General features: G+C 42.3%; 1 protein-coding gene across 1 annotated transcript in view; it reads right to left on the bottom strand.

The window, feature by feature from the left end:
* The window catches only part of DNAH9 (dynein axonemal heavy chain 9), a 381759-nt gene that overhangs the window by 111129 nt on the left and 244057 nt on the right, over nucleotides 1–26573 (bottom strand). The window contains 2 exon segments of the mRNA XM_017855172.1: nucleotides 619–1044; nucleotides 18648–18908. Coding sequence (XP_017710661.1) covers nucleotides 619–1044; nucleotides 18648–18908 — 687 coding nt within the window.

Raw genomic sequence — 26573 nt, 5'->3', positions numbered from 1 at the left:
ACCTTCACAGTTTTATATTTATGGACAAGGGGCCACCCACTAAGTCACAGTATATAACTTGCTTTAAAGAACTTCCACAAAACAATGCAGATGGCTGACACATTTCCACACATCCATGCTACTGAGAGTGAGACAGGCAGATAGTTGGCTAGAACTGAAGGGAATAGGTTAAAAAGGTGAAGTAAGGTGACTAAAACCTACATTTCCAAGGAGAAATAGAGAAAGTCTCAAAATTTTAACCTTTTGTTCTTTACCATCGAATGTGCAAAAAATGTTAAATTCATTGGTGGTCAATAAATTGACAGTGGGCTCCATGAATATGATTCCTCTACTATACACATCCATCTGTCATCTTTTCTTTCCTCAGCAGAAAAGGAGAAAACCTTTTAGGCCCACAGCTTGTAAACCAGGGGTCCGGTGGAACTGTCTTGTGTGGCCTATACAGTGTTTGAGAAAGAAATGTAAAATGTTGCCTCTACTGAAAATGAGATTTTGCATGAAAATGTGGTGTTCCCACTTCTCTTTAAAAACCAGAACGTTAGGTGTTAGGTGGTGACTGAAGAGTGTTGTTTGCACTGGAGGCGGACTAGCAGGGCGAGGGGCCCTGGGGTCACTCACAGCGATCTTGGCTTTGATGGCGGCCAGCTTCTCCTGGGCAGCTGTGAGGTCCGCGGTGGCTTTGCTCAGTGCCTGGCGCTTGGGTTCCACGTCACAGAACACCTCATAAAACCTCACAATATTGATGATCCAAGAGCAGAGGCCTGCAGCCGCATAGGATTTGGTGGCCACAAACTCGGGATTGAACTCGGGGTCTTGCAGGTATGGCCTGATGGCTTTGAGGCAGTTCTCGTGAATGTTCTCTTTGTTGAAGTTTATTAGCGAGTCCAGGAAGCCATCCACTTTGGCCATGGTGACCTTAGCAGCCTTCCAGCTCCGGTCCTTGGGCACCCTACCCCCGGGGGCCATCAGCACCATCACCGCGGAGCTGACATTGCTAACGGCCAGAGGCGGAGAGCCAAATGACTTCAACTCCGTCAGATTGGTCTGGGAAAAGAGAAGGAGGGCGTTAGGGGAACATGAATGGGCTTTCTTTGTTCTCTGCCACTGATGGAGTGAGCTTGTGGAGTGATCAGTTTGAAAGGGCTGCTTTGAAGCCTGCAGCAGCCCTCTGAATTTTAAATATCATGACTCATCAAAAGGAAGCCAAAACTACTCCCCAGTGGCTTTAGACTTCTCTGAATGGTTAGCCAAGACTCAGCTATGTTCTTTCAGCACTTTAACTGACTCGCAGCCCATTAGAAACACACAATTATTTCACATTCAACTGAGAAATATAAGGATGCCGACATACTCTGAAATAAGCAGCATGCTATGAATAAAAGATAAGGTTATTATAAATTAATTTCCATCTCAGATTGAAGAGAATAGAACTGTAACCCAAGTAATTTTTTTTTCCTTAATTAAACTGCTTTGTTCCATGAGCTTGTTCTAACTACACTTGACTGTCCTGATAGCAAAACAGCATTTTCTGCCAAGAAATAATTCAGACAGAAAGCAAGGCACAACCTGTGAGTCAGCTGCTCTGCCTGCTCCTGGGTTTGCCCTTCGCTCAGAGTTTCATTTGTTCCAGAAAGACGTGACTGAAAGAGTTGATCTTGGCAAATCACTTAAACCTTCCAGACCTTGCCACCTTCATCTGTAAATTGGGGGCAGGAGAATTCACTACTCTGTCCATAAAATGGTGTCATAAATGCATATGAAGTTGATTTCAGGCCTGCTATGACATTCAATGAGAAGCCTACAACCAGGTGTAGGGAATTCTAATTTTCTGTGGCTTGAACATCCGTTTTGTATATAGGTTTAACTTTCTCATACCAGAAGCAGGGCTCCGTTACCCTGGACACAGTTTCCAGTTCTACACCACACCCAAATGGCTCAAGCCAGTAGCCAGAGTATTTGGATCTCTCCTGCCTAGCAGACGGGGCTCCCTGCTTTCCTGCCACCATTCAGGCATTTGCTGAAAACCCAAAGTGACCCACATCCTACTTTCTTATATATACTTATATATTAACATTATATTTTATATTAAATATGAAAATATATTTCTTATATATACTTTTTATATATATACATCCTTTCTTTTATATGTATACACACACTTTCATATATATATATAATATATATATATACACTTTCTTATACATATTTCTTGTATATACTGCCGGTTGCCATGCGCTTCTCTTTCTCTCTGCCTCACTCTTCATTCCTACCTTTCATGACCCAGGGTCAGAGCACTACCCTCCCAACTCACTGCGTTCTCCCTGCCCAGGATCTGTAAGTAAAAATCATTGAATGTGTTTCCTATTGTGGTGGTATACTGCATTTGCATCTTCCATCTGAAGAATGGGGGAGCTGCTGCAGGCTGGGTTTTCTCCTGGTGCTAGACCGAGCTTCCAGCTCAGAGTGATGGTCAGGCAGGCATAAACCGGACATGGATTGGACAAGAGCCACAAGGGGATCTGCCCACATAAACAACTTTGCCATGTGAGGGACCCCCTGGCCATGGGTCAGTCAGCTAAGCACTAGGCTGTCTGCCAGGTGAAAAAAATATCGGTGAAAGACACACTGCAGACTCCCACGTCCAGCTCCCTATTACTTCCCATTAGGGCAGTGGAGCCCCAGTGTAGCTGGAAGCTCCTAAAATGCTGTGAAACCATTTGCTTATGGTGCTGACTTTGTCAGTGGGGGGAAATCTTGATTTCAAAAATTAGATCCTTGTGCCAAATTAATTTGAGGTGCTCTTGATCCACAAACAAAGCGAATTATTTCTAGCTCCGAGTGGAAGTACTGTGGCAGGTGCTTCATTCACTCCTGCAATGGCTGTCCCATGTGGTTACAACACACCTGTGAGGGCAGGGAGGCAGGCAGCACAGGTGTGAGAGGGATACCAGCACACCTGTCGTCACGGCCCCCTGAGGTGACAGAGGGCAAAGTGAGAAAATACAAATGTAACCAAAGAATGACACGATTTTAAAACAGCCTAAGTTAAGCAATGTACAGAGACGAAAATGAATTTTATAACCCAGATATATCACTGTCAATGTTTCCATGTACAGTAACTCCTTCCAGTCTTTTTCATATTCATACATATCTATAAATTAATCATGACTCTTTTGGTTTTAGCGACAGAAACCCTAGACGAAGTACAGAGGGGGATTTTCTCACTCCAGTATCTGGCAAGGGCAGGCACGGAGCTGGCAGTATGACGAGTGGAATCCCATTCTGAACGTTGTCGGCAGGGCTCTGTGGACTTTCTCTTTCTTCCCTGTCTCCCTGTGTGTGGGTTGCTTTTTGACACCCTAGTTTCTTCATGTTGGAAGGCACATGTTCTAACTCTCTGACCGTGGCCCATTTTCTCCTTTTCTCACTAGGCTGTAGCTGTGATCACCTTCTTTCAGTGTATTGACTTGCCAAGCTCATTGCCGCCTCAGGTCCCTGCCTGGAACACTTCCTCCTAAGCCATTTGCATGGCTGACACCTCTGCATCCATCAAGATCTCAATTCTGGCCGGGCCTGGTGGTTCACGCCTGTAATCCCAGTACTTCGGGAGACTGAGGCGGGGGGATCACCTGAGGTCAGGAGTTCGAGATCAGCCTGGCCAATATGGTGAAAAACCCCATCTGTACTAAAAATACAAAGATTAGCTGGGTGTGATGGTAGGCACCTGTAACCCCAGCTACTCTGAGGCAGGAGGCTGAGGCAGGAGAATCATTTGAACTCGGGAGGCGGAGGTTACAGTGAGCCAAGATCATGCCATTGCACTGCAGCCTGGGTGACAAGAATGAAAGTCCATCTCAAAAAACAACAACAACAACAACAACAACAAAAAACCTCAATTCAAACGACCCCCACCCTGTGAGACTCTACCCACCAACCTCCCCTTCTTAGTCATTTCCCATCCTAGAGCCATGATGATTTCCTTCAGAGAACCTGAAACGATTCTTAGTTTTTCCTTGTTGACTTACTATATCCCTCCTCTTCATGAGAGCAGGGACCCCCATTTATCCTGTTAACCATGGAAGCCCCAGTGCCTAGAACAGAAGAAATTATGTAGTAAATGCTTGTCAAAATATGTGTTGAGTGATCGGATGAAAAGACAAGGGAAAGAGACTTTTTCTCCAATGCAAGTCAAAATTTTAAAAAGCCCTGGGTAAAGATCTTGTTCGGTTAAGCCTGGCCCCTCAAGCCGATTCGCATGGAGCAGGCAGACATAGCAGTGTGGCGCTAATAGAAACACAAGGCTGGAAGAAACTTTTATTATTATTATTATTTTTATTTTTGAGATGGAGTCTCACACTGTCGCCCAGGCTGGAGTGCAGTGGCGTGATCTTGGCTCACTGCAACTCTACCTCCCAGGTTCATGCGATTCTCCTGCCTCAGCCTCCTGAGTAGCTGGGATTACAGGCACCTGCCACCACACCTGGCTAGTTTTTGTATAGCAGTAGAGACAGGGTTTCACTATGTTGGTCAGGCTGGTCTTGAACTCCTGACCTCAAATGATCCGCTCACGTGGGCCTCCCAAAGTGCTGGGATTATAGGAGTGAGCCACCATGCCCAGCCTGGGAGAAACATTTCTCAGAAGGCAGAAATTGTTAGGCACAGGCGCTCTGGGCTCTGCTCCACTTCTGTCTTAGGACTATTGTTCTAGCCGTGTGGCTGCTCTTCCCCAAATATCTGCCTGATGCATTTGTTCTTCTCCAAGTTTTTCACAAATGGCTCCTTCCTAAGAAGGCCTACCACCTCTGCCTCCTCCCACCCATCTTCTCCAGATGCCCAGCCTCGGTGCTTCTCCTACTCTACTCCACATTTTTCTTTGTTCCCCACAGCATCTGTCATGCTCTACTACATTATATAAGTCACTTTGAAGTTGTATTTATTGTCTCTCGCCCCTTACTTCAGCTAGAGTATAAGCTTCAGAGAGGCAAGGATCTTCCCTCATGGATGTATCACATGTACCCAGAGCAGTGCCTGGCCTGGGAAGGGCACTCAAAAAGTCTTTGCTGAGTGATTAAATGAACGAATCAACATGTGTGCAGTCATCATTGGACAAATATTTTTTAGTATGTGTTAGGCATTCAGTTTGAGTGACGGGGATACAAGAAAGGCAAAGTCCTTTTGCTCATTCAGGTGGGGGAGACAGGCAACAAAGAGATACATCTTTGATATTCTAAATAAGGAGAAAACAAACACAACGGCTCATGACAGAGAATTCTTGGAATGTGATGACGCCACGTTAGCTAGGAAGGTCTCTTCCTCTGGGAAGGCCTCTTCAAGAAGCTACATTTCACTGGGATCTCAATGACGGGAAACAGCCAGCTCTACAGACTGCAGGAAGACTGTTCCAGGCTGCTAAACAAACGAGTGTAAAGGCCTGTGGCAGAAGCAAGCTTGGCTGTGACGTACAGTGGGGCGGACAGTCCAGAGAGTGGTGAAGAGGATGGCTGAGAGGCAGTCGGACCAGACCGCTGGAGGCTCCGGAGGCCATGGGGAGGAGTATGAGAAGTATAGATTTTACTCCAGTTTCACTGGGAAGCCACTGGAGTGTTTTCGGCAGGGAATGGAATGATGTGGCTTATGCTCTCAGATAGGCCTGTTGCAGTGTGGACGCACTGTGGCAGGGGAGGGTGGATGAGGAACAAGAGATTCAGGAGGCTGCTTAGCCGTCTAGGTGAGGAACTGAAGGTGGCTTGGTCCAGGCTTTTTGCAGGGGAGATGGTGAGAAGTGATTGGATTTGGGATATATTTTGGAGCTAGTGTAGGCAGAACTTAGGAGTAGTTTTAAAAAGAGGTGTGAGAGAAGGTCACTAGTTCTTCTAGAGCAGAATTTTTTGAAAGTCTGTATATGGACAATCCACACTTTATCTACAATTTATCTAATTTTGAAAACGTAAGTCATTTCCCAGAGTTTACCTCACAGATAATGTTTTGCTGAACATTATTCTGTATAAATCTTTGTGAACATTTTAGTTACTTATGACAATCTTCTCGGAAGCGGATTTGCCGGGTCAAAGGGTAAAAACATTTTTAGTATGCTTTGTACAAATTATCATTAATAATTATTTGATTTATTCAATAATTATTCAATTTATTAAATTATTAGTAACAATAATTATTATTTCTCAGAAATTTCAATCCCAATCATCAGTATTTGAGAGCACTCCCATCCTTTCAGCACTGGCAAATATTATTTAAATAAAAAATAGATTAAAAATAAGATCACAACATTGGTTTAATTAACATATGCATATTATGCATACATATGTGTATTTACTAGTGATGCTAAACTTTTTTCCATGTTGATAAACTATTTGGAGTTTTTATTTTGTGAGTTGTTTGTTCTTGTCCTTTGCCTACATTTCTACTGGGCTATTTTTCTTTTTGATTACTATAATTGTTACGGTTTCTGCAGGCAAAATGATGATACAACACACCAGCTCTTTTAAGGAAAGTTAACTAAAGGAACTATTTATGAAAGTGTGGATTGAAGAGACCTACGAGATAGTACATTACTCTGGGCTAGTAATGTTAGGGTGAGTGGAGCTGGGGTGGTTCCATTTCCACCCTGGGCTTGAGGAGACAAGGGAGAGGAGGGGTTAGCAGAACCTGGAGAGAGAGAGAGCGAGCCCTCTGGAGAAGGAGGGGTACAGGATCTGTAACTGTTAATGGAGGGCAGATGGAGGCTGAAGAAATGACTACCAGGATCTCTCTTTCTCCTTCCTATGATCTTCTGGTACTTAGCATGGCCAAAGGTCACAAAAAGCTAGAGGGCAAAGGCAGTCCATTGAAACAATTCATGCAAATCCAGTCTCCCAGGTTAGGGAAAGAACAGAGTTGGGAAGGGCAAAGTGTAACTGGGTTGGGGGCAATAAGAGGAGGGGAGCAGAACAAATGGGAGATTCCCAGTACAACTCATGAGAGCTTTTCATACATAGAGAATATTTACTGTTTTTGCATATGTGTTGCAAATCTCTTTTAAAATTTTGTTTATGGCACTGGTGCAAAAACAGACACATAGACCAGATCAATTGGAACAAAATGGAGAACCCAGAAATATAAGGCCACACATCCACAACCATTTGATCTTCAACAAACCTGACAAAAACAAGTAATGGGGAAATGACTCTCTATTCAATAAATAGTGCTGAAATAACTGGCTAGCCATATGCAGAAGATTTAGACTGGACCCCTTCCTTACAACATATACAAAAATTAACTCAAGATGGATTAAAGACTTAAATGTAAAACCCAAAATTATAAAAACCCAAGAAGACAACCTAGGCAATACCATTCTGGACATAGGAATGAGCAAGGATTTCATGCCAAAGATACCAAAAGCAATAGCAACCAAAGCAAAAATTGACAAATGAGATCTAATTAAACTAAAGAGCTTCTGCACAGCAAAGAAAACTATCAGCAGGGTGAACAGAGAACCTACAGAATAGGAGAAAATTTTCGCAAGCTTGGATCTGACAAAAGTCTAATATCCAGCAACTATAAGGAACTTAAATTTACAAGAAAAAAACAACCTCATTAAAAAGTGGACAAAGGACATGAACAGACACTTCTCAAAAGAAGACATGCATGTGGCCAACAAACATATGAAAGAAAGCTCAACATAGCTAATCATTAGAGAAATGCAAATCAAAACCACAATGAAATACAATCTCGTGCCAGTGTTGGGTCCTAGGCTTAGTACTTGGGTGATGAAATAATCTGTACAACAAACCTTCATGACACAAGTTTTTCTCTATCAGAAACTTGCACATGTACCCCAAACTTAAAATAAAAGTTAAGTAATTAAAAAAGATGTTACTGTCCGGGCACAGTGGCTGACGCCTGTAATCTGAGCACTTTGGGAGGCCGAGGCAGGTGAATCACAAAGTCAGGAGTTCGACACCAGCCTGGCCAGCATGGTGAAACCCCGTCGCTACTAAAAATACAAAAAATTAGTCGGGCATGGTGGTGTGCACCTGTAATCCCAGCTACTCTGGAGGCTGAGGCAGGAGAATCACTTGAATTCAGGAGATGGAAGTTGCAGTGAGCCGAGATTGTACCACTGCACTCCAGCCTGGGAGACAGAGAGAGACTCTGTCTAAAAAAAAAAAAAAAAAAAAAAAAAAGATGTTACCATGATGTGACTTCAAAGGAAATGACTTAAACAAAATTCCAAAAAAAATTTCTTCACGTTGTAATATATATATTAATGTTAAAATTATCGAAAATACAATCTGGACTTTTTCGCTTCAAAGATTATAATAAATTATTCACTTCTATTTAAATGCAAAAAAGTTTGTTTATGGTATTTTGTGATCTACAGAAATTTAAAGCTTTATGAAGTCACATTTAACAGTCCCTTTTCTAATATGGTTCTTTGTTTCTGCTTTAGAAAGACATTTCACAACATACAAACTGAATTCTGAAAACTATGAGAAGTTTTCTGGTTCTTTTACAGTTTTTATTTCTTTATTATTCTTAACTGTTATACAAGATAATACAGTTTTGTCCATTTATTAAGAGTATATACTTATTGTGGAATATTAAGCAAAGATAAAGATAAAAACAAGATTCATAATTTTATTAACCAGAGATAAAATATTACATCCTGGTGTGATTCATTCAGTAGCTTTCTTTTTTATGTGTCTCTATTATTCTCTCTCTCTCTCTCTCTCTGTGTATATATATATACACACACACACATATACATGTATGTATACAAATATACATATCAATCACTATACTAATTTCGAACCTACTTTTTTACTGAAAATAAAATCTTAAAGTTTTTCTTATCAATTACTTTTGGAAATATGATTTAAAATAACCAATGCACACTTTTCTTCCATCTGGATATACATAATTTATTTGGCTAACTTTATACTGTTGAACACATAGGTTATTGGATCTTTAATAATGGTTAAATAAGAACTTTTAATAACAGTAGAGACAAATATGCCAAAAATCAAATTGGAGTTCAGTTAGAGTAGTATTTTACTTTTAAGTAAATTGGAGAAATAGTGTCCTTATAAAATTGGATCTCCCAGTACACAAAGTACATCTGTTTATTCACATCTTTTAAAATATCCTTCAATAAGGATATGTAGTTTTCTTCACAGTTTCAACAAATTTATTTACACTTATTTGTGCCGTATGTTTTGGTTGTTATTTTGAAGATACATTTTCTAACTGGCTATTGTGGATATTAGGAAAGCTATTGTATTTTAAAATTTATTTTGCAATGAGTCCTTAACTTTCCCTTTCATTTGTTTTATTTTTTATACCATCCATGAATAATATTATGTTTGATATTTCACAACATTTATATGATTAAGATTTTTTAATTCATTATTTCATTGTCTAGAAATCTAGGACACATTTTTAAATTATACTATTGAAGGGGGTTGTCATCGCACTTTCTCTATGTTAATGGCAGTACCTATTGGGTTCTATTATTAGATGGAAGGTTTTGCTCCTGGATTGAGGTTGATTTCCATCTACTAGCGAAGTATTCAAATATTACTTTATTCCTACTTGACTGAGAGTTTTAACAAGAAATAGATGTTGAATTGTGTTAAATATCATTTTGACATTTCTCAGGGTGACTGTGATGATTAACATGAAGTGTCAACTTGATTGGATTGAAGGATGCAAAGTATTGTTCCTGGGTGTGTCTGTGAGGGTGTTGCCAAGAGATTAACACTTGAGTCAGTGGACTGGGAGAGGCAGACCCAGCCTCAATCTGGGTGGGCATCATCTAATCAGCTGCCAGCACCGCTAGAATAGCTAGAAAAAAGCAGGCAGGAGAAGGTGGGAAAAGCCACTTTTGCTGAGTCTACTGGTCTTCACCTTTGTCCTGTGCTGGATGCTTTCTGCCCTCTAACATCAGACTCCAAGTTCTTCCGCTTTTGGACTCTTGGATTTACACCAGTTGTTTTCCAGGGGCTCTCAGGCCTTTGGCCACAGACTGAAGGCTGCACTGTCAGCTTCCCTGCTTTTGAGGTGTTGGGACACGGACTGGCTTCCTTGATCCTCAGCTTGCAGATAGCTTATTGTGGAGCTTCATCTTGTGATGGCAGGAGTCAATACTCCTTAATAAACTCCACTTCATATGTCCATCTATCCTATTAGTTCTATCCCTCTAGAGAACCCTGACTAACACAGTGATTACAAAGCTTTTCTTTTTAATGTATGCTTGGGTATGCATACATAAATAGCATTATATACTAAATTAAAAACTTTACCAGTTGGTGGCATATTGTTTCAATAAATTGCTAAAGTCAACTTACTAGTATTTCATGTTGACATCTTACACCACCATTAATAAGTTAGATTAATCTGAGGTTTTATTTTCATGTGCTATATCTATCACTTTTAGTATTAAGCTTATAATGAAGACCCTGACTTCTCCTAGAATTCCCCAAATTATTAGATTATAAAATCCTTTTTTATTACTTGTTAATATTAAGTTAGAGGACAAATAACAAACTGGCAATAATATTACAACATATATATACCAAGGGACTCATAGCAAAAGTTTATAATGAGAAACTGTATGAAAAGAAAGGAAGGAAATAAAAAGAAGGAAAACTACCTTGTGAGAAAATGGGCATAGGATCTGAATAGGTAATGAACAGAAAAAGAAATCTAAAGATTTAAAAAGATGCCCATGTGAAAGGAAAACAAACCTCAGGACCCCGAACTCACTAAGCCAAAGGGAAAAGTTGAGCTGTGAACTGGGTCACACAAACCTGCCTCTCATTTGGTTCCTAAATAAAATAGCTGCAAAGATAAAAAAGCTACATACTTCCCTCACAATTTGCCCAAAAGGAAATTCCTTGTGGACCCCAAGATTTTATCCTAAAACAGTTCTGTTGAATTTCACCCTGACGATGTAAATTGACAGCTTGTCTTCACAGGGACGGGACAAAGGACAGAACTGAAAATCATCCTTTTGTTCACCTGAGACAAATACATGTCTGATTGCTTCCTCTGCCCTATGTTTATGTTATCTTACGTAAAAATGCAGATTCACTGAGCTAGATGGACGCATAAGTGACTATTCCCCTACCCTCCTCTCACTTGTGAACAGCTGAATAAAGACTCAAAATGATGCAACCATTTGCCTCTTAACTTACCCACACCCTTTAAAAAGTGTTTTTTCTCTTTCCTCAATACCTGCTCCTTTCCTTTTAAACATTGAGGTTCCCAGAGCCTCTTTGGAAAAGCATGGACCACATTTTCTCGTGGCTCTATGTTCTTTCCTGGGCATGTCCACCTCCTAAAATGATTGAGACTTGCCTTGATCATTTTCTTTGATCAACACCTGGTTTCATTAGAATGAAACCACTTAAAGTTAAAATAAAAGTGAGAATTTGAAAAGTCATTTCATTGAGTAAAACTGAAGTGACTAAAAATATCTAAGGTTGGCCAGGATGTGGGAGAAGCAGTGTTCAGAACTGCAAGAACAGCTATTTTGGATAGAAATTTGGCAGAATGTATTTTTAAAAAAGAGCATATTATTTTAAGAGGTTTCTATTGTTTCCATAACAAGTTACAGCAAACTTCCTGACTCAAAACAACATGAATGTACTATCTTGCCATCCTGGAGGTCACACGTCCTAAAATCAAGCGGTTGGGAGGGCTGATTCCTTCTGGAAGCTTTCGTGGAAAATCCATTGCATACCCTTTTCAGCTTCCAGAGGTTGTCCGACTCCTTGGCTCATGGCCCCATATCACACAATATTTTTTTCCCTCTGTGTCTGTCATCACGTCACTTCCTTATTCCGACCTTTTTTCTCTCTCTTCTCTGAACCCTTGTGATTACTTAGGGCCCACCTGGATAATCCCAGATAATCCCCCTGTCTCAAGATCCTTAACTTAATGATATCTGCAAAGTCACTTTTGTTATATGAGGCAAGATTCACATGCTTCAGAGATTGGGATGTGGAACTCTTTGGGGGAGAGGCATTATTTAGCGACCATGTTGTTCTGTCAAGCAATTGTACTTCTTGTTTGCCCAGAGAAATTCTTACACACAAACAATAAAGATATACGTACAAGGAAAATTGTATTGGAAAAAATAAACTAAATGCTCAAAACTAGAAGAATAATTAAACAGAATGCAGTACTATTAGAAGACAGAGTACTATGAAGCATTAAACAAATGGGGTTTCAATACATGTACTGACATGAAATAAAATCTTGTATCAAGAGGGAAAGTGAGATTCCATATGTGAGACCATACAGTGTATTTCTGTTTATGTCTGACGCATTTCACTTAGTATAATGTCTTCTAGGCTCATCAGTGTTGTTGCAAATGCAGGATGTCTTGTATAATGTCGATGGACATTTATGTTTTCTCCATATTGTGGCTTTTGGGAATGAGGCTGCAATGAATAAAGGAGTGCAGACATCTCTATGAGGTGTTGATTTCATTTCCCTTGGGTATATACCCAAAGGAGGGATTGCTGGGTCATATGCTGTTTCTATTTTTAAAGTTTTGAGAAGCCTCTGTGTACTGTTTTCCATAGCAGCTGTACCAATCTGCATCCTCACCAACAGGGCACAAGCATTCCCATTTCTTCACACTTTCACCAACATATATTATTGTATATGGGAAATTTGCTAAGAAAGCAGATTTCAGGTGCTCTTACCGTACATACATAAACATAACTGTGAGGTAATGAATATGTTAATTTGCTCGACTGTGGCAATCATTTTACTATGTATATACATAACAAAAGCATCATACCTTAAATACATACAATAAACAGGAGGGAAAGTAATTTGGTAATGCCCACTTGTATTTGAGATTTGTTTTATATGTACATTAATACAAATATAAATGTGTAGAAAACCTGCTGAAATAGACACACCCCAAATTATTATAGGAGCTATCATTAGGAGAGGTCAGGGGCTGAAGTGGAAAGTAAGGGTGACTTTATGTTGACCCTATATATTTTATACTATTTGAGTCATTTTCAACAACAAAAATGCTGTTACCTATTATTTGTATAAGAAGAAATAAGTTCACTGTAAAAAAAAATGCATGGGAAGTAAATAGAACATTCCAAGTAACTTTGAGGGGGTGGGAGGAAGACCATGAAATTGCAAGATAAACCATTCCTAAATGAAGGCAGAAAAAGTTATACCGGATTTATTTTAGTTCAGCTATAAAAACAAAACTGCCAAAATGGAGACTTAAAGTGTGCAGAGAGTTACTACCCACCTCTGATTTATAGGTCTTCTTTATGTATTAGCTAAAGATTTATTGTTAACTTTGCAAATAATGAGAAAACAGAGAAATGGCCCTTAAATACCAGAGTCCTGTGAGTGCAGAAGGGTTTAAGGATAGTCCAGGAGTCCTTGGGTTCATGAAGCAATATTTGTCCTTACTACAGGTGGTGTACTGTGGACCATTCTATTTCATTAAAAAAGCGCTGTTGCAACCCAGTAATGAATTGCCACCTGTAGATTGTGAACTGGTCTACAGTTAAACTTCTTAGTGATGGATGGACTGTTAATTGTCTTGTTCAACTCACCTTTAGAGCCTCCCCTGCCACACCACCTTCTAAGGCACCCACTTCTCTACCCACAGCTCAGATATACCACACTCTTCATTCATCTGGGTCTTTGCAAAGGTTGTTCCTTCCTGGGATATTCTTTTCTACCACCTTCTCCATCTAGTAAAATACTCATCTTTATCCTCTCTGCTTCATGGGGTTTCTCTTCCCTATTTCCTACCAGGCTGGGCAGTTGGCTATGCCTTCTTCTGTGATCTCAAGTCACTGAAATTTTTTAATTTTTATTTCTGCTAATGTAACACATGCACGTAGTTTGCAAGCTGTAATACCGCTACAAGGCTGGGAACAAAACACATGCCCATTTCACGCCAGTTCTGTCTCTCCAGAAGTCACCACTTTCAATTTCCTCCACCATTACTTTCTTTTTTTTTGAGATGGAGTCTCGCTCTGTCGCCCAAGCTGGAGTGCAGAGGGGTGATCTCAGCTCACTGCAAGCTCCGCCCCCCGGGTTTACACCATTCTCCTGCCTCAGCCTCCCAAGTAGCTGGGACTATAGGCGCCCGCCACCACGCCCGGCTAATTTTTGGTATTTTGAATAGAGATGGGGTTTCACCGTGTTAGCCAAGATGGTCTCAATCTCCTGACCTCATGACCCGCCCACTTCAGCTTCCCAAAGTGCTGGGATTACAGGCGTGAGCCACCGTGCCGGGCCACCCACCATTACTTTCTAGATTTTACTCCTTATTGATAAAGAACATGCTTATGCTGCTGCTTTTTCTTTTCTTTTTTTTTTTGAGACGGAGTCTCGCTCTGCCACCCAGGCTGGAGTGCAGTGGCCAGATCTCAGCTCACTGCAAGCTCTGCCTCCCGGGTTCACGCCATTCTCCTGCCTCAGCCTCCCGAGTAGCTGGGACTACAGGCGCCCGCCACCTCGCCCGGCTAATTTTTTTTTTTTTGTATTTTTTAGTAGAGACGGGGTTTCACCGTGTTAGCCAGGATGGTCTCAATGTCCTGACCTCGTGATCCGCCCGTCTTAGCCTCCCAAAGTGCTGGGATTACAGGCTTGAGCCACCACGCCCGGCCTGCTTTTTCATTTAAGACATTATCAAGGGACTTGCTACTGTAGAATGTTGAGTATTCATAGTTATCGTTACTGACTTCCTTTCCCTCTCCCCATTATGGTTATATCAAACTTTTAGTTAAATTAACATTCAGTATGCCCATGAATATAACTATTGTTCACTTTGGATTAATTTTCTTTCTTGCATATCTTAATTTTTTTCTGAAATTAATGAATGCTTTTATTATTTGCTTCCTGATGAGGTGACTTTGGGCCAACACTTGAAAGAACAGCAGGGGCCGGGTGTGGTGGCTCAAGCCTGTAATCCCAGCACTTTGGGAGGCCGAGACGGGCGGATCACGAGGTCAGGAGATCGAGACCATCCTGGCTAACACGGTGAAACCCCGTCTCTACTAAAAAAAAAAAACTACAAAAAACTAGCTGGGCGACGTGGCGGCGCCTGTAGTCCCAGCTACCCGGGAGACTGAGACAGGAGAATGGCGTGAACCCGGGAGGCGGAGCTTGCAGTGAGCTGAGATCCAGCCACAGCACTCCAGCCTGGGTGACAGAGTGAGACTCCGTCTCAAAAAAAAAAAAAAAAAAAAAAAAAAAAAAAAACAGCAGGGAACCATGGAGATACTTGGAAGATGAACCTTCCATGCAGAGGCAAGCACTAGTTCAAAGGTCCTGGGGTGGGACTGTGCTTGCAGCGTTTAAGACCAGCAAGAAGGCTGGCGTAGGTGGAGTAGAATGGCAAAAGGAAGAGTGGTGACTAATGCGGGAGAGGTGGCACAGGCAAAATAATGGAGGGCCTTTTAGGCTATGGTGACATCTTTGGGTTTTATTCTGAATGTGATGGGAAACCATGGAAGATTCTGAACACAGAGATGACATGGTCAAACACCTGTTTTTACAAAAAGATTACTCAGACTGCTGTAACGGGCAAAGACCGTGTTGGAGTATGGGTGGGAGCAGAGAGAGCAACTTAGAGGCTATTGCCATAGTTCAAGGCAGAGATGATGGTGGCTTGGACCCAAGTGTTAGCAGCATATAAAAAAAATCCAAAGCATTTGAATTTTGGATATACCTTGAAAGTAGTTTGTAGATTGGATGGGAGTGTAAAGTGACATGAAGAACCTGTTAATTCCTGTTTGTCCCTCTCTAATTATAGGGAAAAGAAAACGAGGAATCAAGGACTTCAGTGACTTGTACCAAGCTATACACTAGTTCGAAGATAGCATCTATCATATTACCCAGCACATAGTAGGTACTTATTAAAAATGAATTTTACTTCTGTTGTCTAGACTTCAAATCCAGTGTGATTTTCAGTATTCTATTCCATCACTTCTCAAGTTACATACCTATTATTTATTTCAATCTATCAATTAATCAAATTAACCAAACAGTATTTATCAATGTTCATTTTGTTCGCAGTTTTGTGGAAACAGAAGTGATAACTCTGGTTATGACAATATCACCACCATCACCACCACCAACAACACATATTTACTGAGTGGCTATCATCTGTTAGCTACTTTTCACACACTAATCTCATTTAATCCTTGAAACAATGTAATGGGGACGGTATTACCATTACTTCTATTTCACAGATGAGAAAATGGAAGCTCTGAGAAGATACAATTATTCCCAGAGTTGGCCGGGCACGGTGGCTCACGCCTGTAATCCCAGCACTTTGGGAGCCCGAGGCGGACAGATCACAATGAGGTCAGGAGATGGAGACCATCCTGGCTAACACGGTGAAACCCTGTCTCTACTGAAAATACAAAAAATTAGCCAGGCGTTGTGGCGGGCGCCTGTAGTCCCAGCTACTCTGGAGCCTGAGGCAGGAGAATGGCATGAACCAGGGAGGCGGAGTTTGCAGTGAGCCGAGATTGTGCCACTGCACTCCAGCCTGGGCAACAGAGCGAGACTCCGTCTCCAAAAAAAAAAAAAAAAAAAAAAATTATTCCCAGAGCCATGAAGTTAGTAAGCAGTGCAGCCAGTATTTGAACTATGGTCATCTTAGGAAATATAAAGCCTGTGTCAAAAGAGCTTATGAAAGACGTTTGTCTTCTTGGCAAGGAATGATCAGTGAACAAGACACGAAGGTGTGTAAATAAAGTGGTTCTATCTTTTGCGTTCTGGAAATCAGAAACAGAAGACAAGGATCTGGAATGTAAGGTTGATTTTGAAATTTGGGTAAGATTTAGACGGAATGAAAGGAGAGGGGCCCTAAATGAGGAAGAGGGAGGGTACAGTGTAATCAAAGGCCTACAGATGAGCAGAGTGTTGCTGTGAGGGGTCAGAGAGAAGCCCGTCTGGCTGTAGGAAAGCTTCAGGCTCAGAAACAGTGGCACAGCCAGGTAACACCTCTGATCCTGGCCTACCCAATGATATAGCAAATTCCTACTGGAGAAATTTTGTGTTTTTTTATTGCAGTAGAGGCTCAGTTAAGAACTTGATTGGACTTGGACACCCTTACTTTTAGGGTTTCCCTATACCGCCTCATAAAAAATACAAAAATGCACTCACAGCTCACATTAAATATAATGGTTTTTATAACCATACGTAATAGGATTTTACAATGTGCCTAGTTGAGGCCCTGAGCCAATAGATGCCACATTCCAAAGTGAGGTGTGAGGGGACCATGCAGAATTCAAGAAGGTTTCAGAAGAGGAGCTTTTTTGATTCTTCAACCCTTTACTCTAATTGAGGATATAAGAGAGTCAGGAAGTTAGAGATTAGGAGGCAACTTTCATGAGGACTACTGGTGTGTCCCACCCACTGTGCCTTCAAGGGAGGATGTGGAGCAGCCACCACTTTTCGCAGAAAATATGGAAGGAGGGACTTCAAAAAGACTACTCAGTGAGCTTAACATGTTTCTCCTGCAGTTTGACTGGCACAGGGGACGGGGGTCTAACTTATATCCCAGAAATCTAGAGTGCATACAAATAGCGGGCTAGCCCCGAGACATGTGGGCAGAGTATTCAGCATGGGAGGCCTCTTAGAGCTTGTTCGGGGAAAGGTGGTGTGGGAATCTCCAGTGGACCAGATGTGAGCCACTTGCATGGCTGAGCCGCCATAGGTTGTTTTAGAACTTGCCTAAGTGTTTCGTTTGAAGGAAGAAAGGGAATTGCCAGACTCTTGGGAGAAGGCAGAGAAAGCAATCTGTAGGGGTGAGGTCCCCAGTGACTGGCAGAGCATCTCCAAAAAACATACGTGAGCATCTCAACAGAAAAGGGGGCAGCTTTCTGTCCATCTCTGGTGCCAACTCATAATGACTTGAGTCTGACTGCCCCCTTTTTTCCTTCCACCTTTGCCTCTCAGCCGTGGTTATCCAAGTGGGAAAAAAAGTTAAAATGAAAAATGAGAAAAGAAAAGAGTGGCTTAGCCTCATGCCCTCCCCACCTTCCTTCCAGAGTAAATTTATGAGTTTAATTTAGTTGACATACAGTTATGTGGTTGCCACTTAATTAAATACTTACCAATTTTGATTTTATAGATTAAAAAGTATATTTTGAGGCTAACATCTTATTTTATTGTCTTTTCTTAAACATTTAACAAAAGAACCTTAAAGGGCTCGTGTGTCCCACAGAACCTAACGGGCAAGACGGTCCTGGGTTACTGGAGAAGGAAGATCTCTGGGACTGGATTTTGAAGAAGTAAATTCAAGTCTCTGCTCTAATATCTAAGTTTATGGCTCTGGCCTAGTCTGTCCTCCTCCCTGGGCCTTGGTTTTCTTATATGTGAAGTGAGGAGTTTGGATCAGCTGACTTTTCACGTTCTAGATGGTTCTAAGATTCCCATCTCCAGGTTTCATTGGTAGCTCACGGAACCAAACAGACAGTACTAAGAAATGTTTGCTTGCTTAATGAGTAAATCAGCGACAGCTGGAGTCCACCCTAAACCCTCCCAACACTGGCCTTGCATCTCTTGGGAATGCCAAGGTGGTCTCTGGGTCTACCAGCCCCTGAAGGATGAGCAGGTATGGCAGACAGTCCTCTTACCTTGTTGAGGGTGTTTAGGGCTGCCTGCGCTGCTGTGAGTGCTGGCTCTGCCTTTGCCAGGTCCTCCTCACAGTCCTTCTGCTTCTGCTTCACCTCTAGCATGATGAGGGCCACTTTCTGCTCCTCCTCATCTGCCATGGCTTTCTCTCTGCTCACTTTATCAGTCTCCACACCCACCACCTGAATCAGTTTGTCTGCATCTTCATTTTTCTGCTTCAGCTCCACTTCCTGGGCGGCCAACTTGGTTTTCAGATCATCCACCTGTGTTGGAGAAGCACGGGACTTATCAGGAGTCATGACCAGAGGGACTGTGGGCACTGGACTAGTCACTGGCCTGTTGGGCATGACCTGAGGACCCAACTCTGCGGAGCAGAACAGATGACAGCTCCTGATACAAAGGTACAAAGCTGTGCTCTCTGATGGGACCAGGCTCCCCCACCTGGGTTTCTTTCCCAGGAACTCTGGATGTCCTCTCTCCACCATCGTAAATGGGCTGGAATATTCTAAATTACATGTGCCCTGACCTTTCTTTTTTATTTCTTCTTTCTTTTTTTGAGACGGAGTCTCACTCTGTCACCCAGGCTGGAATGCAGTGGCGTGATCTCGGCTCACTGCAACCTCCGCCTCCTGGGTTCAAGAGATTCTCCTGTCTCAGCCGCCCAGGTAACTGGAACTACAGGCATGCACCACCAAGCCAAGCTAATTTTTGTATTTTTAGTAGAGACGGGGTTTCACCATGTTGGTCAGGCTGATCTCAAACTCCTGATCTCAGGTGATCTGTCACCCTCAGCTTCCCAAAGTGTTGAAATTACAGGCGTGAGCCACCGCACCCGGCCCTGACCTTTCTCCTTGATGCCAAAATGGCTAAGGTGCTTCTCGCTGACATTGGTAGCTATAGCTTATAAAGCTTCATTTACTTAACATAATACTTTTCACAGAGGAGGCCCTAATTTAATTAAAAGTGGCGAATGTGGAGTGTGCTAAAGATTTAAACAAGACACAAAAAGGGAATGTCTACTGTGAATCCTGAGAGACTGAACATCCAAATGGACAATGACAGATTATATATAAAAACTGACCTCTGATCCACAATCTGAAGCCACCTGCCCAGGAACCAACCCCTTTTCTACAATAACCAGCCCAGGAAGCCAGCTTGCTAAGTCAGACTTGTAGGAAATCGGACTTCTATCTCTAGTAATATTCCAGGAAGACAAACAAAAACTCCTACAGCAATTGGCTCCAAATGGCCAGGACTTGATTAATGATAAACAACTTCCTTAATTTTTATCCCTGCTTCCAACCGTGGACCAACCAGAGAAAGCCAAACATGCTCCCCTAACCAATCACATAGAACACTGGACTTCCAGTGAGCCCGCCTACCGCAGGGCATACTGGAAGCCTTCCCTGTTTTTACTATAAAGTTTTTCTACTTTTCTGCCTGCCTTTGAGTGGCTAAGCACAAGTGATGGTGGCTGACTTTCTTGCTAGAGCCAGCTGTGAATAAATAGCCTTTGATTGTTCTCATGTAATTCGTCTTCATTTATTTACACAATCCTTACTAGAAATAGATGGCCAGATTAAAGTGGAACAGTAAGAGTCCCAGTGGCCCAGGCCAGCTGAGTTTCCCATCCAGCCCAGCCTCTGAAGTCATATGTCACCTGGAGGCAGTAATAAAGTGATGGGAATATCAGCACCTGAGAAAACGTCTATTCTGCTCATGAGCTGGGAGGGAAGGACGGTTTTCAATCTACATTCAGATCAGCTGAGTGATGTGATCCCTGGACCAGCAGCATCAGCATCACCTGGGAACTTGTTAGAAATGCAGACTCTCAAGTCTTAATACAGATGTACTGAATCAGAAATTCTGGGGGTGGCAATCTGTTTTAGCGGTGACTCTGATGCCCGTCTACGTTTGAGTGTCATTGGCCTAGTGTAATGGCCTTTTCAGATGCAAAGGAAAAACACAGACCTATTTATTTCTAGAAAGTAAAGAAGCTATTTGTATTTGCAATATGGCCCATAAACTTTACGTTCCAGAACGGCCTCTTGCCTCTCATTTTTCTGTAGTCTATTTCACGCAACAACCAAAGGTTACTTCAGAGCTCCTGGAACACGTCAAACAGATTCAAATGCTTTGTGATGCAAAATGCATAAGGGGAAAAATAAAACTGAGGCGTAGACACTGCTGATAACTCCCTTTTCATGGCAGATCAAAAGAAAAGAAAAGGAAAGGGGAAAAAAGAGAATGCTCTTTAATTTTGTGTATTCACAGAAACAGGAGACATTGTGTTAACCTCAAATGGAGGCCTGCTCCCTACAAGTCATCTTATATTCACGAGTTGAAAGGTTAATCCGTTTCCATCTCCCGTTGTTCAGCTGCAGAGAGTTATTTCTACAGGGACAAAGATGCAATTGTAAATCAAAATGATTGAGCGGCATAATCACTCCAGTCAGCAAACACACCAGTAACTTTTTGTTCCTTTTTAAATCTTGGGAGAGTTGAGAAAATTGAAGTGGCTTTTTTTTTTGGTTGTTGTTTTGTTTTGTTGATTGCAGATATGGCTTATGACCTCAGGCCCAAGGTAAAAACCACCAGCACTGTGAATAGGAGCTTCACAGCTCTTAAACCATGACATGGAGTGACAGGAAGGTCCCATCAGTCAGAATTAGGGCTCCCCCAACCAAGCTTCAGAGGACGCATAACTCAGGTTCATTTTATGGTTCTTCTGCAATAGAATGGGAAGTTGAAATGGTTACTTTAGATCTTTCTCTTCTCCCTTATTTAAAACATCCCAGCTATACTTTGGAGATCTCTTTATTTAGACACGCCCACACTTGGATGGGAAGGTTGAGAGGGAGCATGCCATAAATACAGAAGAGACGCTTTTCCTCAGCCCTGCTGGTCCCCTGAATCGGGACCATAGTAAATGGTGCTGACTGAGTGGGGTGACAATGCAGTGGTGGTGGGTGACCCTCCCTTCTTCAAGGAAGCAGGCACATGACGCTAAAGAGAGCAGTCAGCTTCCCACGGTGTTTCTGCAGTGCTCCAGTCAGCTTGGGCATAAAACTGAGAAGGAACTAGAAGAACTGAAAAGGAGTGTTTACCCTGCATTGCCTATGAGGGAGAACTCTCTTTCTTCAGGCAGCTCTAGGATTTGGGGAAAGATGGGATAGCATCACTGGTGCCAGAGAAGGAGAAGCAGCCCAGGGCAATCAGCAGCAATAACTACTCCACTGAGGGCTGGAGACTGTTACAGTTTGGATATTTGACCCTCCAAACCTCATGTTGAAATTTGATCCCCTATGTTGGAGGTGGGGACAAGTGGAAGGTATTTGTGTCATGGAGGTGGGAGCATCATGAAGAGATGAATGCCCTTCCTGTGGGGGTGGGTGAGTGAGTTCTCACTTTATTAGTTCCCTTGAAAGCTGATTATTTTTAAAAAGCCTGGCATCTCCCTCCCCTCTCTCTCTTGCCTCCTCTCTTGCCATGTGATATCTGCACACATCAGCTCCACTTTCCCTTCCACCAAGGAAAGAAGCAGCTTGAGGCCTTCATCAGATGCAGATGTTGGTGCAGTGCTTTGTGTACAGCCTTCAGAACCATGAGCCAAATAAACCTCTTTTCTTTATAAATTGCCCAGCCTTAGGTATTCCTTTAGCACAACATAAACTGGACTAAAACAGAAACATAGAGATATTTTCCTGCTTACTCTGTGTCCATATAGTCATCCAACACTTTCTGATATGAATTTGCATTTCAAGGAAGCTTTCCTTTTAGATACAGATGTCCTACCTATGCCTGTAATGTTTGCCTGCCTAACAAATGTTCACTTTTATTCTGGTTACTTAGTTTAAGTTTCCTTTGGAGAACTCCCACTTCCAAATCCTTATAGTTTCACTGGGGCTTATTCCAGCTGTCATTTGATCCTGCCTTGCCCATTGAGAGTATCCAAGTCACAGAGATTCTTCAGCTATGGGAAAACCAAGATGTACAGAACATCATGCAAGTCTCTAGCTCCAGCCCTGTTCAAATTAAACTCTATCTCTGACTTTTCTGTTATACGAACTAATTCATTCATTTTATTTTGTCGTTTTGCCTAAACCAACTTTAGTTGGATTTTCATTGGTTGCCATCAAAAAGGTCTTGATAACTACATCATGTAATCTCAAGATTTTCTCTTTCCTCTCTTTACTTTCCCTCCCATCCCTTCCCATCTTCCCTTCATTTTTAGTTTTTTCTCACTAAATGAATTTGAGTTAGAATTTTCAGTTACAACCAAAAGAATCTTAATGCGTCATCATGAATTATGAAACTTGCAACTTCAGGTAAGTTTGATGACCTGAGACTCTTTGAAAACCCCAAGATAAACTGAATGTAAGTTTCCAGATTGACAGATGTGTGGATGAAGTCCTATATGCAGGCAATTGGCAATGACCTTCAGGTCTTTTATAAACATTTCTTCAATCCAACAACCCTCTCTTCCTCATGACTACACCTGAGTTAGATGTAGGTGCTGGGAGGACTGTGGTCTCTGAGCAATGCCAATGAGGGACAAGTGAAACCCAAGTCAGGAAAGGGGGACCTGGCAATGTCAAGAGAAAGGAAGCAATGACACCAGCTGTGAGACTTCAGCTGACACTGATGCAAAAACAGAAGATGCCACCTCCAGATCTGGTTGGACCAGCATTTGTCACCAGAGCCAGTGAGAACTGGAGGGGTCCGCCAGGATGTTTCGTCACACCTTTGGAAACCCAAGCCCACCACAGAGAGAAGGAGGAAAAGACCCTCCAGAGGGAAACAGGCCTGTGGGAGAGTTTTAACTCTGAACTGACTGCCCCCCAAAGACTAAGTTTTTAACTTGATGTGACTACGTCACAATGCAATGCAAGATTAATATTAAGAGCTTTCTACTCTTAAATGAATAAGATGGATCCAGAGCCATGTTGAATTCAGCTACAGAAAAATAAAGTTACATTTATGATCAGCTCTAAGAATGAAATTATAAGTCTAAAGTTTATGAACTTTGACCAGGTGTGGTGGCTCATGCCTGTAATCCCAGCACTTTGGAAGGCCCAGGCAGGAGGATCACCTGAGGCCAAGAGTTTGAGACCAGCCTGGCCAACATGGCGAGACCTACTAAAAATACAAAAATTAGCTGGGTGTGGTGGCACATGCCTGTAGTCCCAGCTACTTCAGAGGCTGAGGCATGAGAATCGTTTGAACCTGGGAGGCAGAGGTTGCAGTGAGCCGAGATCAGGCCACTACACTCCAGCCTGGGTGACAGAGCGAGACTCAGTCTCAAAAATACATGAATAAATAAATAAATAAGCAAGTAAGTAAGTAATTAAATAAGTTCCTGAACTTTACAATATAATTGTTAATTTTCATCACTATTACAATTATCATTACTACTTCTAACACAATTATCATTGCTAAATAGATTTGCCTTTTATCTGAGCTAAGGCTATAACATTCATTTTGCCTCCTCCCACCAGATTACCAGCATCAAAACCTCTCATAATCAAGCAGTAGGATACCAACACAAAATAACTCAAGTCCTTAGCCTTATACCACTATTTTGATGGTACACTTTGGTCTTTTTATACCAAAGGAACAACTGCAGATTAAGAGTTTATTACAGAGATAGGAACCATAGATACCATTTTTACTAGAAGAATCATTACTATAACCATTGCTAAGTGTTTATGGAATCAATACCATGTGCACAATATTGCCGAGAATTATCCCCCATCCCCACTCTGAGCTCGCAGGTGATGTTGGGACTGATCAGTGTTAATTTGCCTCTCCACCCATCATCTATTCACCTATCCATTTATTCACCCATTTGTAGGGTGTTTGCCATGTGTCAGCTCCTGATGCTAAAAGATAAATGAATCCTGGTCTCTGCCCTTGAAGGACTAATAACAGCAGAGCTTGATAGATGCAGGAGAGGAGACATAATTCAAGGATGGAACCAGAGAGAAGGGAATGCATAACTGCTCAGAGTTTAGAAAGGGCTTCTGGAGCAGTGGGGAACAAATTGTTCAGGTCTTGGAAGTGATGACAAGGTGGGGGTACATGTAAAGATACAGAGATGTGAACAAGTTGTAGAGTTTTGGGGGCACTGCAAGAGTACTGTTGGACTCTAGGGCACAGTGTGGTAGAACTGAGGAAGAAAAGGATGCAGAAATACGCAAGGGTAGTGCTGGTCTAGGATGCCACTAGCATACAGTCTGGGGAACTAAACAGAATGTTATTCATTCAGTAATTTATTCATTCAACAAATATTTAACGAGTGCCCACAATGTTCGGGCACTATCTTTTTTTTTTTTTTTTTTTGAGACAGAGTTTCACTCTTGTTGCCCAGGCTGGAGTGCAATGGCGCAATCTCAGCTCACTGCAACCTCCGCCTCCCAGGTTCGAGTGATTCTCCTGCTTCAGCCTCCCAAGTAGCTGGGATTACGGGCACACGCCACTGTGCCTGGCTAATTTTTGTATTTTTGTAGAGACAAGATTTCACTGTGTTGGCCAGGCTGGTGTTGAACTCCTGACCTCAGGTGATCCACCCGCCTTGGACTCCCAAAGTGCTGGGATTACAGGTGTGAGCCACCATGCCCAGCCCCTGATTTATGTTCTAAATTGACCACTCTGGCTGCTCAGCTGAGAATAGACTACAGCGGGGGCAAGAGTAGAAGCAAATAAACTAGTTAGATGGGTTTTGTCGCTATGAAGGTAAAAGATATCCGTGACTCAGCAGCAGTGCTTTGAAACGGGTGAGACAAGGTGGGATTCTGGGCATATTTTGAAGTCAGAGTCAATAGTGATCTTCTCATGGTTTGGGTATGTGTGTGAGAGTAAGAGGAGAGTAAGAAGAACCAAGGATGTGGATCACCTGAGGTCAGGAGTTCAAGACCAGCCTGACCAATATGATGAAACCCCGTCTCTACTGAAAATACAAAAATTAGCCAGGGGTCGTAGTGCATGCCTGTAATCCCAGCTACTTGGGAGGCTGAGGCAGGAGAATCACTTCAACCTGGAAGGTGAAGGTTGCAGTGAGCCGAGATCGTGCCATTGCACTCTAGCCTGGGTGATAGAGTGAAGCTCTGCCTCAAAAAAAAAAAAAAAAAAAAAGAAGGAGAACCAAGGATGATCCCAAGAACTTTGGCCTGTGTGGGTAATATAGTTTGAATATACGTCCCTGAGAAATTTCATGTCAAATTGTCAAATGTTGGAGGTGGGGCCTGGCGGGGGGTGACTGGAACATAGGGGTATAGGTCTTATAGGTCTCATGAATGGTTTAGCACCATCTCCTTGGTACTGTCCTTGTGAGAGTGAGTGAGTTCTTGTGAGATGTGGTCATTTAAAAGTGGGTGGCACCTCTTCTCCAACTCTTGGTCTTACTCTCATTCTCACCATGTAAGATGCTTAGTCCCCCTTCGCCTTCCTCTATCAGTAAAAGCTCCCTGAGGCTTTCACAGAAGCCGTGTAGATGCCAGTGTAATGCTTCCTGTACAGTCAGCAGAACTGTGAGTCAATTAAACTTCTTCTCTTTACAAATGACCCACCCTCAGGTATTTTATAGCAATGCAAGAACGGCCTCACATAGTGGGTGATGCAAGAGGTAGTGGGTGCTGCTGGATTGAGAGTTCAGTTTGTTGAAATCATCCAGGTAAGAAGTATGTAAATGAAGACGTTGAAAGTAGGGACTTGGCTGGGCATGGTGACTCATACCTGTAATCCCAGCACTTTGGGAAGCTGAGGCAGGGGGATCACTTGAGGTCAAGAGATCAAGACCATCCTGGCCAACATGGGGAAACCCCCGTCTCTACTAAAAATACAAAAATTAGCTGGGCATGGTGGCAGGTGCCTGTAGTCCCAGCTACTGGGGAGGCTGAGGCAGGAGAACCACTTGAACCCGGAAGGCG

Source organism: Rhinopithecus bieti, unplaced genomic scaffold (assembly GCF_001698545.2).
Source record: "Rhinopithecus bieti isolate Rb0 unplaced genomic scaffold, ASM169854v2 scaffold_40077, whole genome shotgun sequence".
Taxonomy (NCBI): Eukaryota; Metazoa; Chordata; class Mammalia; order Primates; family Cercopithecidae; genus Rhinopithecus; species Rhinopithecus bieti.
This window is presented reverse-complemented; position numbering and strand designations above follow the sequence as displayed.